The following is an 18,996-nucleotide window of genomic DNA, read 5'->3' as shown; positions in this document are numbered from 1 at the left end:
CAAAAAAAAATTGTGACTTTTAACTACATGTATTTATTACAGGCTACTGACTCATGCCTTAATGGGTTCAGTGCTAAAATAATTCATTAGCACAGCACTTCTGAATTAACAGAATAACAGAATTGGAAGGGACCTTGAAAGTCTTCTAGTCCAACTCCTGCTCAAGTAGGAAACCCTGTACATTTCAGACAAATGGCTGTCCAATCTCGTCTTAAAAATCTTCCATACTGGAGCACTGACAACTTCTGGAGGCAAGTCATTTCACTGATTAATTGTTCTAATTGTCAGGAAATTTCTCCTTACTTCTAGATTGGTTCTCTCCTTGATTAGATTCCATCCATTGCTTTTTGTTCTGCTTTCAGGTGCTTTGGAGAATAGGTTGACCCCCTCTTCTTTAAGGCAGCCCCTTAGATATTGGAACACTGCTATCATGTCACCTGTAGTATTTATCTAATTTACATAGCTGCCCATCTCACCAAAAACAACTCTGGGTGGTGTACAACAAAGCTAAGAAAAATGAATAAATCTGTAAAACCACTATCATCATTGATTATAAAAACATCAGCAGCTATTAAAAAAACCCCAAACAAACAAGGAAATAAGAGATGAAGGGATGTTAAAGGAGATCCATCCCTTGGGATACCCACACTTGCTCCCTGCTTCACAGTTTTAAAATGACCACTTGAAGACTCCAACACGGATCAGAACGATATAGAACAGTGACTAAGAACTGCTACTAAGAAAACATTATGACTTTAAATGCTTGTTTCTCAAGAACCAATGTTACTTTCTGCCTTAGTGCTGATGAAGCTGTACAATGGGGTTGCTTGAAGAATGCTGTTCTGATTTGTTTTACTTGGCAGCCCTTGTAGTACGATAAGAAGGTCATGAGCAAGAAAAGCTCTGAACACATAAGGAGAGTTGTTCATATGGACAGTTAGACTGTATGTTGACATTCTACTTAGAGAGAAAAAGAGGGGGGGGGAGAGAGAACCCCACAAACTGGGCTTATTATGGCTAACCTGAAACCTACCCATTATTGTACTTTTCATTTAAAACTATTTTTTTAAGGTAGAGATTCAAAAGAACACTATGTGCATAGCAATTACAGTCACATAAAAAAGAAAGTACACCCTCTTTGAGTTCTATGATTTTACGTATTAGGACAGACTAAAAATCATCTGGTCCTTAGCAGTTCTTAAAAGTAGGTAAATACCACCTCAGATGAACAACATATGACATATTATACCATGTCATCATTTATTTTATAAAAAGAAAGCCAAAATGAAGAAATTAACAAAACTACACATAAGTTTATTCTATACTAGACAAACTTTGGATGCAAAAAAATACTGACAAAGATCACTGGTTCTAAACTTGACATTACAGAGGTGATATGCCAATATTTTCCTCTTTTCTAAAGGCTGCAATTTCATAGCAGCATATATTTGTTTTGCAATGTGCATGTAGCATTACACATCAAAGTTATAAAAGCAGAGTTGGAAATATTTGTACGCAGAGGCGACTAAGATACTATAACATGTTTTAGCATCTATTAAATTATAACTGGATACCTGTATGACATAGACATGGTACCAGTATTATATGTCAACTAGAACATTTGGGACCAAAGTGACAAATCTAATAAATTGCATTTATTAATCACACTGCACTAAGCTTCTAAGGCCATTTCCAATGTGTTGATTTACAGCATCATATAAGCTTCCCAAGCATTCACTATGGCAATATATAGCTTGTCTTTATTACTGATATACTGCCACTAGCGAAGGATGGATGATGATGTAAGATATTCCCAATCACTACTGTAGAAACAGTATAAACATGAACTTTATCTATCTGACAAAATTGTGGTGAGGTACCATGTATCCACTCTGAAGAGAAGGGATGGGAAAACTGCAGCTCCTCAGATTCATTTTATTAGATTTATACATTGCCTTTCTCTTTATAGAAGCACTCAACGTGGAAATTTGTGTTGCGGAAAGTCTGCATAAAATTACCAATTTTCATCCGTGAGATCTTTTGCAACTCATAAAAAAGATTCCCCTCTCCTAAGGAGGTACATCTAACAGGACCAAGAAGAAGAGCCTCTCCGTGGCAGCCCCCTCCCCTGTGGAACATCTTCCCTGCGGAGATAAGATTGGCTCCCACTATGACACACTCACAAAACCCTGAAGACCTGGTTTGCAACAGGCTTGGGGAACCTCGAGTGGAACGGAGCCCATCATCTGGCTTATTTGATTAACTGATTATTTTCATCAGAGGGTGGGGGGGGTTATTGTTCTTTATTGCTTTTATATTGGGATATCTTTATAAGCCTCCATGAGTCACTCATAGAGTTGGGTCGCCATATAAATTTTCTTAAATAAATAAATAAATCTGGCTAGATAACAAGTCTTCTGGAGGAAGGGAGGGTAAAGTTGTCCATGCGGGGAGAGGAGGGACGATGAAAGCTGTGGCTCATGAGATAGGCAGCTATATAAATTTGATTAATAAATAAAAATAAGTATATAAAACATCTCTTTTTGTCACATTCATATATGAAAGGGGTCGAGTCTGTGTTGTAATGCTGTCTTAATGACTACAAAACAGCATGGGCTGCACTGCCTACATGCCTACGGATAAGATAACCCTGTAGGTTCTCACATTACCCCATCTAGAAAAAAAAAACTTCGAATAATAATGCACTTTTCCCATAAAAACATAAAGGGGAAGTTGGTGAACAAAGGCTGTCATGATTACGATGGAAAGAAATGCTAGACATCTTTTTGGTCAAGCATTTAGAACTGGCCATTAAGTTTCCATTAAGCATCAGGTTCATTCACAGGCCAAAATCAACTGGCTATTTACCAAGCAGTTTTAAACAGTAGGTTTACAGCCCTAAAGCAATTTAAAATTATCTCTGTTGTCTGGACAGCCCCCTCCCCACTGTCTGATAAAATAAAACCAAACAGCTGTAAAAAGTGTTTTTCTTTACATGCTTACCAGTCTTGTTTCATGTAATGAACCAATTAGAGGTAGTTTATCCTTTAACCCAGTAAGTGTTATTAGTTTCTCCAGAGCTATAATGGGGACCCAAGTTCCTTCCTCTAGCCTTCCTTCAATTACTGGGACATCATCTGATTTTTACTTAAAAATATGATTAAGAAGCAATGGATATTCTTTGGCTGGCACGGACTATTTCCTTTCCTTTAATTTCTTAATTATATATGCCATACCTACTGTAATCATATCAAAAGGTAGCAAATGGATATTGAATTCTTTTTTTTTGACATTTCCTCTACAACAACACTTTGATCTCAACTCAGATTATCGAAATTTGGCAGCCTAAACCATTCAAATAATATCACATCTCAAAAGCAAAGAGCAAGATAAGCAAAGCACAGAACCTAATAATGCCTATTAATCTAGGAAGAGAACTCAGCAATACACAGAAGGACAAAAGCCATTCAGTCCACTGGCTATCGGAGTACAAGGGAGAGAGATGAGTGGGGCGCTCCAAAATTATTCAGACCAAACTATTTAAAGAATGTTGTGCTCTAATCCATATCTAGTATATTCTCCATCTGTCTGGATATTCATCATCCTATTCAGATACAGTTGAATAGATAACATCCAAACACACTTTCACTTTCTTAACATTTTGATTGATTGATTCATAATATTTACCAGTTGTCCTTCTACCCAAAGCTTAGAGAAAAATTCATTAATCATCCTTGAAGATATAATATGCATTTCTTCATTTTGTGGAGTTTGAAACAAACTATAATATGCCACAATATAAAAATAATGATTCAAGCAACTGTGCTCATTGTGGGCTGCCCCCACCCCCACTCTTAAACCTATTGCATTTACAAACAAAATTTGACCTTGTAAACAGAATTAAGTTACAAATAGTCACAGAAAAATAAGGTAATTTTGAAAAGTTGCTTAAAGGTGGTGTCATGTCAATTTACTATTTTATTATAGAGCCATGGTGACACAGTGGTTAGAATGCAGTACTGCAGGCTCCTGCTGACTGCCGACTGCCAGCAGTTCGGCAGTTCAATTCTCACCAGCTCAAAGCTGACTCAGCCTTCCATCCTTCCAAGGTCGGTAAAATGAGATTGTTGGGGGCAATATGCTGACTCTGTAAACCATTTAGAGAGGACTCTAAAGCACTGTGACACAATATAAAGCTATTGCTATTGCTACTTTAACAAAAAAGTCTAACAGTGAAAGAGGAAAAACTTTATATGGAGAAATTAAGTTAGGGATTCCTCAAGCTTGGCCCAGAGAATCTGGAGTGGGATGAGGAGGCTCTGTGATGTTCATTGCTTTAAAACTTTTAACTATTTCAAGACTTGGGATCCAGAAGACATTAAGTAATATTAACCTCTTGTTTCATTAGCTCCAAGATAAATTACCATCTTGGTGAGATTATCAGCCTTAAAGTTCACCCCAAGCCCAATCACATGGGATATCCATGACAAACAGGAACTGGGATACAATTCAGAATACAACAGAACAGCAGAGTTGAAAGGGGCCCTGGAGGTCTTCTAGTCCAAACCACTGTGCAAGCAGGAGACCCTATATCATTTCAGACAAATGGTTGCCCAATCTCTACTTAAAACTCTCCAATGATTTTTTCTTGGCTTGCCCTCTTACAGGCTGTATTGTTATTAATAAACTGCATAACTCTCCCACCCTGCAGAAAACATGCATTATTGTTACTGACTGATGGGATGAATTTATTATAAGAGATCACATAATTATCCAATACAGAAATAGTACCCTCCATTTAACTGAATTTTCTACAACATCAAGCTTGCATTTAATTGTAATCTAAAGTTAATAAACAAAATTCATCATCCTTAGAAATAACTATCATTCGCATACATCGATAAAATAAGTGATATACTAAATTTTGGCTTACCGCATCAGTGACATCGATCTCATACATTTTTTTAAATGTCTCCCGATCAAAAAAGAGAAGTTTTGCATTGCCATGTCCTTTCTTAACAGAAATACCAGTAACAAGTAATTTATCATCTGGGCTAAAACAACAGTCAGTCCTGTAGACAATATAATATACATTAGTTAATTTTTTTGAAATCCATTTTATATAATATTTCAAATCTATGTTGAAAAGATAATTGTGTGTGACAACTAAAATCAAAGCGGCATTCCAAATAATCCTAATTAAAAAAACCAACAAATAGCGATTTCTCCTGAAGATTTCAACAACCAGAATGAAAAAGTGTCTCATGTGTTTAGTTTACAAAATAAAGAGAGTTTTTAAATCTATCATTCAGTAATAATTCAGTGGGCCATAATGTCTATTTCTAGCAATATGATACCCAACCATTTTATATGACAAATGGTAAACAGACCCATTTTCAAAATCGTTTTTCATGTTTCCTCTCAAAGCAATAAACAAACGCATAGATTCTTTAAAATTAATTTGAGGTGAAAGCTAAGAGCTTATAGACAAGTGGCGAGTAAAAGCAATATGCTAAATCAATTTATATCAAAAGCTCTAACATTATCCCTAAAATCTGGGGGAGATATAATTCTTGCTCTCTGCAAGCTAAGCAAATTGGAATGAAGCCTGGTTGGGAAAACCTTGTCTCTTCCCTTTTCTTTCATCCTAGGCCAATTTCCTTCTCAAGTTTTTTGTTGAAAAAGGTGTAGCATGACATTGCTCATCAAAGTTTTAATATTCACCATGATTCCTGTCCAAAGTAGATATGGAACCAAGGAGATCTAATACCATAAACATATGATCTTGCAAAGTATTATTCCCCCTGCCTTGCTGTATTAAAGTGGCTATGGACAGTATACTGGTGTAGGCTTTCACAGCTATCATCTATGAAGCAAGGATAAGTTTTAGGGCCCAATGGTGATAAACCAAGGCCATTCAGCCCCAACCTATCACTGTTTCATAGTTATAGCCATGCTTATACTGGACACCACTTATGCTATATCCTTATTTAGATTAATATGGCTCATCTTCACTAAATCCAAAAGCCCTTCAAATCTATGTTTTTCCTTATCGTTAAGTCATCATGCAACTCACTATTAGCAATTTAGAAAAAAGCATATGTAGTATTAAAAAAAGGTAAACTAGATTTCTTTCAAGTGAAAAGATTTTTGGATGCTTGAGGTAAACTGTGCAACTTTTACAACTTAACACTCCTATGAAATATTGCCTTATATGCTGCAGCTGCCAAAAAGGCCAACACAGTGCTAGGCTGCATTAACAGAGGGATAGAATCAAGATCACGTGAAGTATTAATACCACTCTTCAATGCCTTGGTAAGGCCACACTTGGAATACTGCATCCAGTTTTGGTCACCACGATGTAAAAAAGATGTTGAGACTCTAGAAAGAGTACAGAGAAGAGCAACAAAGATGATTAGGGGACTGGAGGCTAAAACATATAAGGAACGGTTGCGAGAATTGGGTATGTCTAGTTTAACGAAGAGAAGGACAAGGGGGGACATGATAGCAGTATTCCAATATCTCAGGGGCTGCCATAAAGAAGAGGGAATTAAGCTATTTTCCAAAGCACCTGAAGGCAGGACAAGAAGCAACGGTGGAAACTAATCAAGGAGAGAAGCAACCTAGAACTAAGGAGAAACTTCCTGACAGTGAGAACAATTAATCAGTGGAACAGCTTGCCTCCAGAAGCAGTAAATGCTCCAACACTGGAAGTTTTTAAGAAGAGACTGGACAGCCATTTGTCCGAAATGGTGTAGGGTTTCCTGCCCGAGCAGGGGGTTGGACTAGATGACCTCCAAGGTCCCTTCCAACTTTACTACTATTACTATATTTCATAACCACTGAGCCAATGTTTTAAATCAGAGGTGGGGAACTATGGCCCTTTTATTACTTGTAGACTTCAACTCCCAGAATTCATGAGCCAGCATGCTCAGTCAAGTCATAAAAGAGCCACAATTCCCATCCCTGTTTTGTTTTGTTTTTTCATTTTTATTTTTAACCAACAAGACAAAACAGAACAAAACAAAACATAACACACATACACACACTATACTCCTCCTTTTTTTACAGCAATTACGTAACGGTAATCTAATATTTACATTTCTCCCTTATTCTTCTTTAGAATATTTGTCCTTATAGCCCCGTTATTTCTTATTTACATTTTTCTTCCTTCATGTTCTACTTCTTACTAAGAATAATTCATATTATTATTATTATACATTATTATACACATATTTTCACTTTTGACCTTTCCATATTTATTCTCCTCTATTATTTCTAGTCTCCAACCAGTCATACAACTTGTTCCATACTACCCATCCCTGTTTTAAATGGTGGTTTAAAACTTTACCAATACAATCTATTTCTTGAAAACTGGTAAGCCACACCAAAATTGCCAATATGTTGAGTTCGAGCCATGCAAACTTAAATTCAGAAAAATATTTCTCCAGTGAACTAATCTTGATCCATTTCTGTGTTTCCCTTTTCACTAAAAATGATAAAAGCTACTTACATGGGGAAGAAACTTGGTAGGCCACTGATAGAATTAAGAGGTGCTTTAAACTGTCTAATGTCCCAGGTTTTTAAGGTATCATCACCTAGTAAGTAACAGATATGAATATCCAGTGGTTAAAATGCAATTCTTATATTAAAAAGCAAAGATATTAATTCCTGCTTCAATCTTTTCAATGATTTTCTCCATCAAAGGTTTTGGTCCAAGAGGAATTGTAAATAATGCATCTAGAGCAGTTTCAGAGAATAAACAAAATAACACTTATCATAAATGATAAGTTCTAGTTGAAAATTTCAAATGATTATGGTTAGTTTAAAAATAAAAGCAAAAGCTTTCTGAGTCTGCCCTGCCAGCACAAAAGAGGAGAAAAGGGTATTCACGTGAACTGAAGATTTTTCTTAGAGTACAAAATTGTAATTTCTCATTGTGCTCAAATAGGACATAATCCCTGTACTGGGGACTGACTGCCAGCAAACTTAGATGGCGCGGCCAGCATTAGGATACTGAGGGTTATCATTCACTATTATTGGAAAGGCCACAGGTTTCGAATCCTACTTTGGACTTCTCAGTACAATTCTTCTGAAGTGAAGGGTGAATTTAATGGATTCAGAAGGATTCTAAATGTGGTTTGACAAACCAAACCTGAAGGAAATATTCAATTGTTGGAAAATTTATTACATTTTATACAGGCAAAGATCTAATTGTGAGAAGCTAATTTTAGCTTTAAAAGCTTCAACAGACAGGTTTTCAAGTTTACTATGTTAGTCAAGTACAATTTTTAAAAATGAAAAATAGTATTTTCAAGAGATCTAAATGACTTCTTCACATAATGGTTATACTGAGTTCTTACTCTCTTTTTTTGCCCCCAAACTATTTTCCAAGTTCCAGCTATATTCCTCATCATTTCTCTGTTTTTTTAAGGTAAACATGTTAAGATAGCATTCAGATCATTGTGATATTATTCAACTCATATTTAACTTTTATTTTCCTCCATAGACTAATAACAGCACATGCATTCAATAATATTACTATACATACTCCTTCAATTGTGGATGAGATAAAATGTGATATTGGCTATGAATACTGAAACTTGATGCGTTTCTTATGAAATAGTATAGAAGAGTTGGTATATTTGTTCCTGAGCATTATCATGGAGAAACTGAAAATGGTATGTCATCATTTTCATTTAATGAAGTTTATATCACAGTCACATCAAAACCCAGTAAAGATCATAGATTATATATTAAATATAATCCTATTTCATTGATTAGCTATTAAAATCTTAAACAGTTCTCTTTAGCAAAAATTTCTTCAGCTGAGTTCATCAAAACTAAGCATGTGTCATATAATATTCGTCTGGCAATAGATTTGATTGTTCTGAATAAAGATAGAAAAGAGAAAGCTGTATTTTTATTGCTTGATGGTGAAAAAGTTTTTGATAAAATGTACAAGTTATCTATCTACAGGTAGTCCTCTCTTACCAACTTCCTGCTAGCTTCCCTGTTGTCTTTCTTGCTAGAAACTGGCTGTGAAGGTTGTGAATATGGATTGTGCAACCTGTCATCATCTTAAATGCATGCTGTCTGCCAAGCACCCAATCAATCCCTGCTAGTTTTCTGGCGTCCCTCAACACCTGATTCTGCCATCAGGTTTGGAGGCCATGAGTTACAGAAGTAGCTCCCTTGTCATTGACATCTGCTGCCTTTCTTAGCTTTTAATTGTGATTTTTATTTTTTTCTGAATAATAGTTTTTATATGTTAACAGTTTTATAGTTTTACTGCATGCTGTTCAGAGTCACCTTTTTGTCAAGTAGGTAGCCATATATATTTGATGAATGAAATGAAGTGAAATCCAGGACCCCTTTTCCAGAAAGTCTCAGAGATTTTTTAAAAATACATGCCTTAGGTCATTTAAAGGAACACATGGTTTATTAACTTACCCTCCAAACTTTAAAAGATCAAAGAAAGAGTACTTCCCCCCCCCTCCAGTCATCCACTCTGTAGTTTTCTGAGAATTATGGGGGATACTAAGGGTCCCTTCTATCTTCTATCCAATGTTACAAGAGAGGCATGAATGATTTCTACAGGTACACAAAAGCTGAGATAATTTCTCTAATTAATTGAGAGAGGTGACAACTGAGCTAATTACTATCTACATGACAGAGAACATAATATGCAAATCAGACCAGAAATACCACTCTTGACTGCATATTTTGCGTTTTAATGGTTTTAATGTGTTTGTTGTTGTTACTGCTTGATTATTTATTTGCATGTTTTTAAATAGTGTGAGATGGGTTTGCTCTGCAAACTGAATAAATAAAAAAAATACAAACCAAGACTGCAGTGCTCAAGTCACAAGCTCTACATGATGTCCAAACACTATGTAATTCAACTGTAGAAATAAATGCAGAAGAACAACTGCATATGGCAAATGCTCAAATATCTTTCACAAAAAATAAATCGCAATCAAGGTTCCTACAGCCTTGACAGACTAGGCCCTGACATGATCATTTCTCTGGAGGAATGATATAAAAGACAGAAACTCAGGCAGATGACTCTTGTTAATATTTTAAAAATATCTTAGCAAAAAGTTTCTTCTTTCATTGCATCAAACTACAGGATCTAAAGTTTCCATCCTACTTCCTCATCTGCCAGCCTTAATAACAATTAATATTACATCTTCATCATTAACCATGACTATTAATGTTCATCATAGTTTCCTCTAACTCTATATTATAAACTAGTTTGTAAATTGTGGTTAACAGAAAATCCTGATCAGTATTGATCCTAGAGATGATATTTAAAAACCTTTTCAAGAAGTATGAGATAGAGAAATAAATAGAAAAGCCTCTGTAAACTAAAGCTGGACGGATTATTTTGATATTTCTGTCCTGATGGTTAAAATTAGATTTATCCATTGTTTTTGTGTCTCTAAGTCTTTGACCAGAATTAGGGGATTTCACTCAACCTTGGTTATTCACAAAGTGATTGATAAATACCATCTTTCAACTTATCTTACATCACAGGGGTGCCATCACAAGGATAACACTGGAGGAAAGAAATATTTAATCTTTGAGCTTTAGTAGAAAAGAAGGATATAAAGAAAAATAATCTAAGTACTAAATGAAAAACTTAAATTTAGGCAACCATTTATCTTAAAATAAAGGGAAAAAAAAGAGACACCACTGAAGCCTATCAAGTATGGAGAATGTTTTTCCCTCTTTCTTTGATTTACTTGGAGTCTACTTCTATAAAATGAAGCTACCAAAGAGTTATCAGCTCTGTAAAAAGTGAAAAGCCATAATGCTTTTAATGTTCTTGTTTTAAACTTAAATTGAAATTTTGTATAGTTACTTGCCAAATTCAGTGCCCTTCCCCCCAAAATTGCAGTACTTATCCTCTATTCGTTAAGCTTAGTAACAGTAACATTTTCTTTTCCTTTACTTCAGGAGTCCCCAACCCCCGGTCCGTGGACTAGTACCGGTACGTGGCCTGCCAGTAACTGGGCTGTACAAACAAGGAAAGCCCCATCTGCGGGATGCAGGCAGCAGACAAAACCACGCCCCCTCCAGTCTGCAGAAAAAACTCTGTCCATGTAACCAGTCCCTGGTGTCCAAAAGGTTGGAGACCTCTGCTTTATTTCATTTAGATCATGAACATATAAATTAAATATTTTTTTAGTTTATTTCACATCTCCGCTAAAACAAGTTCTTTTCATTTATTGTTAACTTTTCAGTTTAACTTTCAACTTTCCATTTTAAAAAGACTTCAAAGTCAAGTTAAATATTGGTCCTGTTGTGACAAACCATGTCAAGTAAAAGTTTCACCCATTTGCCTTGTGCCTTTTTATACGATTCTAACATCACTTCCAAAGACTAGAAAAGATAGAGAAACCCTAGTACAGCAGATACTCAGAAGCAGCTGCACCCGGTTTGTGGCATCACAAACTTGCACATGTAAAATCATCTTAAAACAAAATATATTGACTACATAAATACATATCATATCAAAAGACAAGAAGACATCTCTACAACTTATTTTTATGAACAAGCTATGTATACATTACTAAATATCTTTTATTACACCATATTTTATATAGTCAAAACATTTTAAGAACTATTTTCAGGGTCAGAAGTGTTTCTTTAATGATCACTTTCTTACATTTCTGTCAAGTTACAAGCATATGCTCAATAGGAATAAAATTGGGAATGCATATAGGCAATGCTATTACTGGTTAAGGCCCAGAACAATACTTAAAACTATATAAAGTCATCCTTTAACACACATTAAAATGAGAAAAAAATAAAATTTGGTAGGATTCCTGCAAAAGCCATTTTATTTAATGCTATTTTCGTAACAAATTATGTTTAATAGCTTTAAATTATGTTATAGTGTAAATCAGATATAAACATTCTATACTGCAAGTGCAGGTTGATAAATTATCATATAGTACAGGGTCTTCAAACTTGGCCCTTTTATGACTTGTGGACTTCAACTCCCAGAATTCCTCAGCCAGTGTGCCTGGCTGAGGAATTCTGGGAACTGAAGTCCACAAGTCATAAAAGGGCCATGTTTGAAGTCCCATTGCTTTAGGGTAACTCCTGCTTAACTTAATAACAGCTAATTCAGTGAGTGACACAGATCCACACCTGCTAATGGACCCAGCTGGTCTGGGACTCTTGCTCCTGCTCCTTGTCCTCCCCCATTTTTTAAGCACTTAAGTTGTAACAACGATGAACTACTTGATTAACATACTCATATCCTGACTCAGGATAGTTGTATAGTTTAGGCATACAACCACCCTCAGGCAAATGGGCAAATGGAACTTGGCATAAGCTTCCTCAAAGCAGGACAGAAATGCCTTTGTTCTCTTTCCCCATCCCCATGGCTGGCACCAAATTTTGCTCTATGAATTCAGCAACTTGTACCCAGAACTATATATAGAAGGTAATGTGGTCACTTACCTCCCCGACTGGCGAGAACGGTACCGTTATAGGAAAATGTCAAACTTGAGGTGTCAGTGCCTGGAGCGTGTGCTTGTCTGCAGTGAAACTTGGTATGAACCTGTGTGCAGAGCAAATGAATATTACAAAGGTTTGCTAATTTTAGACAAAGTGCACCTGGTTCTTTGACAACATCAAATGTATTTTATTGCACTGTTGGATTAAACAACTAGTAAGAAGTTTCATATTAGGGAAAACAGCTGACAGCTGACATTCAGCTATTCTTGTTCAACACCTTTTATATACATTTAACAGCTTACCTGAATATGGGAGGATTTTTAGCACTTCCAAATATTTAGCTTTAGGGTCCAAAACTATAATAATGTAACCATACAATGGTAATGTACATGCATCTCTCTCTTTTGTATGAGTTACCGGCAAATATGTATGAGTAAGATATAAAAATATTTCTAATCAGGAGAAAATATTCCCATCCTTTCTATGGATATAAGATTCAAGACCACAAAATATTTCATCTTCTTCTGGATATATCTTGAAAGTAAAGAAATCTGGAAAAGTTGGATGCCAAGCCTGAGAAATGCCAAAAAGCCTGGCAATTGAAAAGTCCCAAAAAATCTAAGTGTCATTTGGCTTCTAACATGCTACTATGAGAATGAATTCCTTGGAGGGGGGGGGGGAATATTTCTATTAAAGTACATTTTATCCTTATTTATTAAAAGATGAGCAATTTTTGTAAGCTCTTTCCTCTTGATGTATGTTTTAAAAATATTTTTTATTAATGTCAGCTATATTTTAAAATATTAAAATGACTTCCCCATACCTCTTACTGGGTTCATAAGAAAAAGTGACAAAGTTAATACTGTAGTGAAAAAATATTATCTTCTCTCTGATCTGTGAAACTGAATACCTTAATCGTATATACATTTGTTGCACATGCCAAATCAAAATTATTATAAAAGACTTTGGGTATTCCTCGACTTACAACCACAACTGAGCCCAAAAGTCCCATTGCTAAGCAAGACAGTTGTTAAGCGAGTATTACAACTATTTTACAACCTTTCTTGCCATAGTTGTCAAGTGAATCACTGCAGTTGTTAAATTAGTAACATATATATTCCTGTCTGAATATATAGAGGTTGGAGAGAGATGGGGCTGTGGCTAAATATGACCCATTTTCTCTCTATCCTGAGCAATTTATTGTCTCTGAATTAGATATTGATCAACCCTGAATCCCCCAATGTTGTTTTTATGGTTCCTATTGACCTCAGCCTATCTGACTAATGACCAGAAGTTACGGTCACTATAGTCCACCATCAAGGGATCCATGTGTGGGAAAGTCCACAGTCAACGATTCTCAAATATGATTATTCTACATGCTAATGGGTTTATACATGACAGATAGAGCCAGTTGGTCTAGTGGTTAAGACATCAGGCTAGAAAGTGGGAGACTGTCCTCTTCAAGTCCCGTTTTAGCCATGAAAACCAGCTGGGTGTCTTTGGGTCAGCCATTCTCTCTCAGCCCAACCCATCTCACAGGGTTGTTGTTGTTGTTGTGGGGAAATAGGAGGAAGGCATGGTGCATAACTACCTTGAATTATTTGTAAAAATAATAAAGGTGGGGAATAAATACATGATAGATAGATAGATAGATAGATAGATAGATAGATAGATAGATAGATAGATAGATAGATAGATAGATATTCTTAAATAAAGTCTATTTACAAGGCTGTCAATTTAACCCAAATTAACTTCTTTAATGCTCAAGAACGTCAGGTTCAGAGTAACAGAAGATAAGCCTGTGCCATTCTACAAAAGCTTTTACAAAAACTGGAGCAAATTAGCTTGAAGAATGATTTGGTATTGCCTTCTGCCAAATAAATCCAGACTTCTGAACTCATCAAACAGTGCAAAGAGGTGTCCACATAGTAGAGTTCTAAGCATATCAAAGAGATCCCGGGCTAATTCTTTTCAGGCCCTTTTTTGGTATATAAGGTAGACATGCCATAGATTATAAAACAACAAAGCAGCTCTTAACAGAGTCACAAAACAACTATAGGTAGTCCTCGAGTTACGACCACAATTGAGCCCAACATTTCTGTTGCTAAGTGAGACATTCGTTATGTGAATTTTGCCCCAATTTACAACCTTTCTTGCCCCAGCTATAAAGTGAATCACTGCAGTTGTTAAATTAGTAACACAGTTATTAAGTGAATCTGGCTTCCCCATTGACTTTGCTTGTCAGAAGGTCGCAAAATGTGATCATGTGATCCTGGGACACGGCAACTGTCATAAATACATGCCAGTTGCAAGCATCTGAATGGGGAGGCCTCAACGGTCCTGTGAAAAAATGGTCATGTCATGACACCAGTTAGATTAGAGAAAATGTTTAAAAATGTATCAAATATGTGTTGGAAATGTAAACAACAACCAGGCACTTATTACCATCTCTGGTGGATACGTCCTAATGTTAAGAAGTTTTGGTTTAAGATTCACACGTGGCTAGAAAAGATGATTGAAATACAGATAGAATTTAAACCAGTTTGTTAGGAATATTAGGTTTGAATTATGGAAAAGAGAATGAGTATTTAATATTGCATGTGTTGACAGCCGCAAGAATAATATTTACTAAATTTTGGAAAAATGAAAACTTACCATCTGATCAGACTATAATAACAAAAATACTTGAATGTGCAGAAATGGATAGATTAACTTTAGAAATGAAAGAGGAAGAAGATACAATTTACTTTAAAACATGGGGAATTTTTTTATTATTGGTTAGAAACACGATAGAATGAGAAAAGGTTATGAAATTTAAAGAGATAATTGATAATTTGTATTTATATTCCATGATTATTTGTATGAACTTGTTCTTTTTTCTCTTCTTCTTCTTCCTCTTTCCATACTTGTGATTTTAAACAATATGGTAAATTATAATTAATATGTAATATAGTATTATTTAAAAGTTATTATAGTTAATTAGTATTAAGCATTGTTAAGTAGTGAAATGAATGAGATTTATTTGTTATTTACATGATTATATTGAAAGTTGTTTAATAATAGAGTAATTATTAAGATTTAATATGTATACCCGGACTGGTAGACTTGCTGAAGCGATGTTATTTTGTGGGATTAATCCCACTTTTGTGTTATCCCTTTTCCCTGGTCTAACCTTTTTGTATGTTTTCCTTTGTCTTATCCTTTTTGACCCTATTCCTTTATTACCTTTATAAAACTCAATAAAATATTTATTTAAAAAAAAGAAAAAAAAAGAAAAAATGGTCATGTCACTTTTTTCATTGCCATGGTAACTTTGAATGGTTACTAAACACATGGTTGTAAGATAGGACCATCTCTATCGCCCTTTCAGTCTTTTTGATACACGCACATCGCTAAACTCCACATGAAGCTAAAATCAAGTACTGTATGTGCTACCTTTTTTTAGATGCTAGCATTCATCTGCAACTTTTTATGTGTTTTGTTTTCAAAATACCAATCCATTATCCCGTGCTCTATTTTTGCATTCACAAATACTTAATTTTCAATCAGAATTTCTGACTTTGAAAGAAACTTCCTATAAAACTGACCAATAAGATCTTTCCATCTTTTTTACTTGAAACCGCATTTCCAAGTTTAACCACAGGAGAGTTTAAAAAAGGAATGGATGGTGTGAACTTTGAGAACTGGAGTTTGGATTGGTCATCTACCCTTCCTTCAGAATAAGATGCAGTTATTCTCAGTTCATATATTTATAAGGAATAGTAATGGTAGTCATTGCCAAGGGTCTGCTTAAAGCACTAGCATTGGAACAACTCTTTAGTTATTAACTCCAAGGTATTAAGGATATAAGACATTAAACTTCTGACACCTCCAGGAGCTCCTGGAACTGCTCTTGATTTAACTTTTGGAAAGTACTTGGCCATTAGATTAGACAACTGATTCATCATGAAAACTTTGCAAGTTCAACATAGCTTAGATATTCCTTCATCCTGACAGGTTGGAAGCAATTAGGTTCATGAATAGAAGCTGCAGCTCAGCAAATACTTTCTCCAGATGTAGGCACTGACTTAGAGAAAAATACTACGTTGCCACTACAAGCAGTTTCATCCAGTTATAGAAATCTTCCTTCCTCTTTTTTTTTCTTCTATATCACCAAATCAATCTATAGTATCTGAACTAACTGGTGATTAAAAAATTATCTCATGCTTATCTTTTATCACTTGACTATACTTTTTTTGTTCCTTAGAGATATTTCAAGATTTTCAACTATGAGGAGAATGGAATACAACTCACTTGCATCTGATCCTTCTCTGCTTATTATGGTATGCTATAATGAAAAAATTGGTTTTACTAATTAGTACAGTATCTTTAAGTATGGTATTTGCTATAATACTATCTTTATCCATTACTTTTCATCTTATCTGTCTTCCAAGGAATCCGAATCAGGAATGCAAAATCAATGCAGAATCAAATTATAATTCAGGACCATTGCAATTTATTTTGCACGTCTTTTTGCATGTGTTAGATACTGGTTCAGAATTTTACCAAATCCAAGTAGGAAAAATTCCTACTTCAAACCTTGTGCAACTGATGCTAGGTTCGATAAAGAAGATAAAGATGCTAATTTGTAAAGAGTGCTGAGATAGATCAGTGATCTTAATGGGTCCTAGGGGGTGGGCCTTTTCTGCTCTGGCGCTTGCATTGTGGAATCTTCTCCCCAAAGATTAGGTCAGCCTCCTCACTCTGAACTTTTGAAGTTCTCTCAAGACCTGGTCATGCCAGTACGCCTGGGGACCCCAGAGATTGGGTGAACTCATGAGATGGCTCCATTATTACCAACAACCCTCTATCTATATTTTTTCCTGTTTCACTTCTACTCAAATCTGTACTTGTACTCAAATTTCTTCTATAGTTTTTAATGCTCTTCAATAATTGTTATATAAAGGCTTAAGATGATTGTTTTATTTATTTACTGTTTTATTGGATTGTATACTGTAGTAACTAGTAAAACAAAGTGAAATGCTACCAAATTTCTCATTATACCACACCATAATAAGCAGAGAATGTACACACTCAGAGTCACTTTCCATGGCCATATAAATTTTATTAATAAATATACAAGTAACAAGCCAAGAGAGTGACCTCCATAATCTTCCTATATTGGATTTACAAAAGATGCTTCCTAAAGCTTTGAACAATTTTGTGAGACGGAAGAAAGAAAAAATGAAAAGCAATACAGTTCACGTTTAGTCTGCTCTAGCTGTACCTTTCTGGATAACCCAGGCAGAAAGTGTGTGTGTGGGGGGGGGGGGACTTACAAGATCTGCATGCCTCAATAGGATATAAGTGAGCAACTATAAGCTGAATCTGGGAACATACTTCTCTAGTAAAATAATGAAATGGAAGACAAAAAAAAAATATCCAGCAGCCTAAACAAAATTATTAGAAAAAGATAAAATAACTTTGTCTTACAAAATCACCATTCTGCAAATTTTTATCCAGAATAATTGATTTTTGAAAGTCAAGAAGCCAAAACTGTTTTCTGGGAAAATATTCTCAGCTATGACAAATATTCTTTTTTTTAAAAAGGAAGCCCATGTAAAACATTTGGATTTATTGTTAAGCTGTTTTATCTGAAAGTGATAATACGAATTGGCCAGCATGAAATAATAAATATCATTAATTAAAACAAAGCATTTGGATATAATTCAATTGCCCTCCCTTTATTTTTATGTTGAGTATGAAAAATGTTAATACACTTAAAAATACAAAGTTCTCACCACTCACTCTGTATAAATTACCGTATTTAGTTGGCAAGTACTGATCTGCTACTTGGCTAGTATTTGCAAGTTCAGTCCTATTACATGACCTGATTTAGTAGTATATTTAACTGCTTCTCTTAATTTGAAAATCTTCTTGAGACGTTTATACCAGTAGGTAAGTACAGAAATTGCTCATTCATGCATGTAACTGTTTAGGAAGCTAATTGTCTTGCTATCCATCCGAATGTTGTCAATAATTTTAAAATGTTGTTACATCTGATCAAAACTTTACAGGATAAAGGAATAGTTAGAATCTCATTACTATAATTAAAAAGGTAAAAGAGAAGACTATCATGGTAGGCTATAATAATTTATATTTAATACAGAGATATCTTCTTATTAAAGACAGTTCTCAGCTGAAACAACACCTTGTAGTCAAATTTCTTCTGTCTTCATTGAGTTTAGTATTGACATCCTCAAACCCAGTTCTAATTAAATCAATTGGAATTTACAGTATGTCTAACAAAGTTGCAAACCAACAGGAAGGGGAAGGTATATGGGAGAAGATCCTAATGGTACTCTCTGTTTCTAATCTAAACCATTTTAAGGGTATCGGTGGCATTACTTTTGCACTCATCTCATACAATCAGTAGCAATGAATAGTAACTGCTATATTTAGTTTAGACTTGATTCACCCAAAGCACCACTATTTTAGCTTTGTTTAAAAGCCAACTCATAAACACTGATTTCCAAAACTTGA

General features: G+C 35.0%; 1 protein-coding gene across 1 annotated transcript in view; it reads right to left on the bottom strand.

Annotated features, from left to right (window-relative positions):
* The window catches only part of WDR70 (WD repeat domain 70), a 118,604-nt gene that overhangs the window by 21,136 nt on the left and 78,472 nt on the right, over positions 1–18,996 (bottom strand). Inside the window, exons 11-13 of the mRNA XM_039347924.1 lie at positions 12,478–12,577; positions 7,514–7,598; positions 4,934–5,072 (exon numbers count right to left, since the gene is read on the bottom strand). Of these exons, the coding sequence (XP_039203858.1) occupies positions 4,934–5,072; positions 7,514–7,598; positions 12,478–12,577 (324 nt within the window). The remainder of the gene's footprint in view (positions 1–4,933; positions 5,073–7,513; positions 7,599–12,477; positions 12,578–18,996) is intronic.

Source organism: Crotalus tigris, unplaced genomic scaffold, assembly GCF_016545835.1.
Source record: "Crotalus tigris isolate CLP2741 ecotype Arizona unplaced genomic scaffold, ASM1654583v1 scf7180000018103.2265978, whole genome shotgun sequence".
NCBI classification, from domain to species: Eukaryota; Metazoa; Chordata; class Lepidosauria; order Squamata; family Viperidae; genus Crotalus; species Crotalus tigris.
This window is presented reverse-complemented; position numbering and strand designations above follow the sequence as displayed.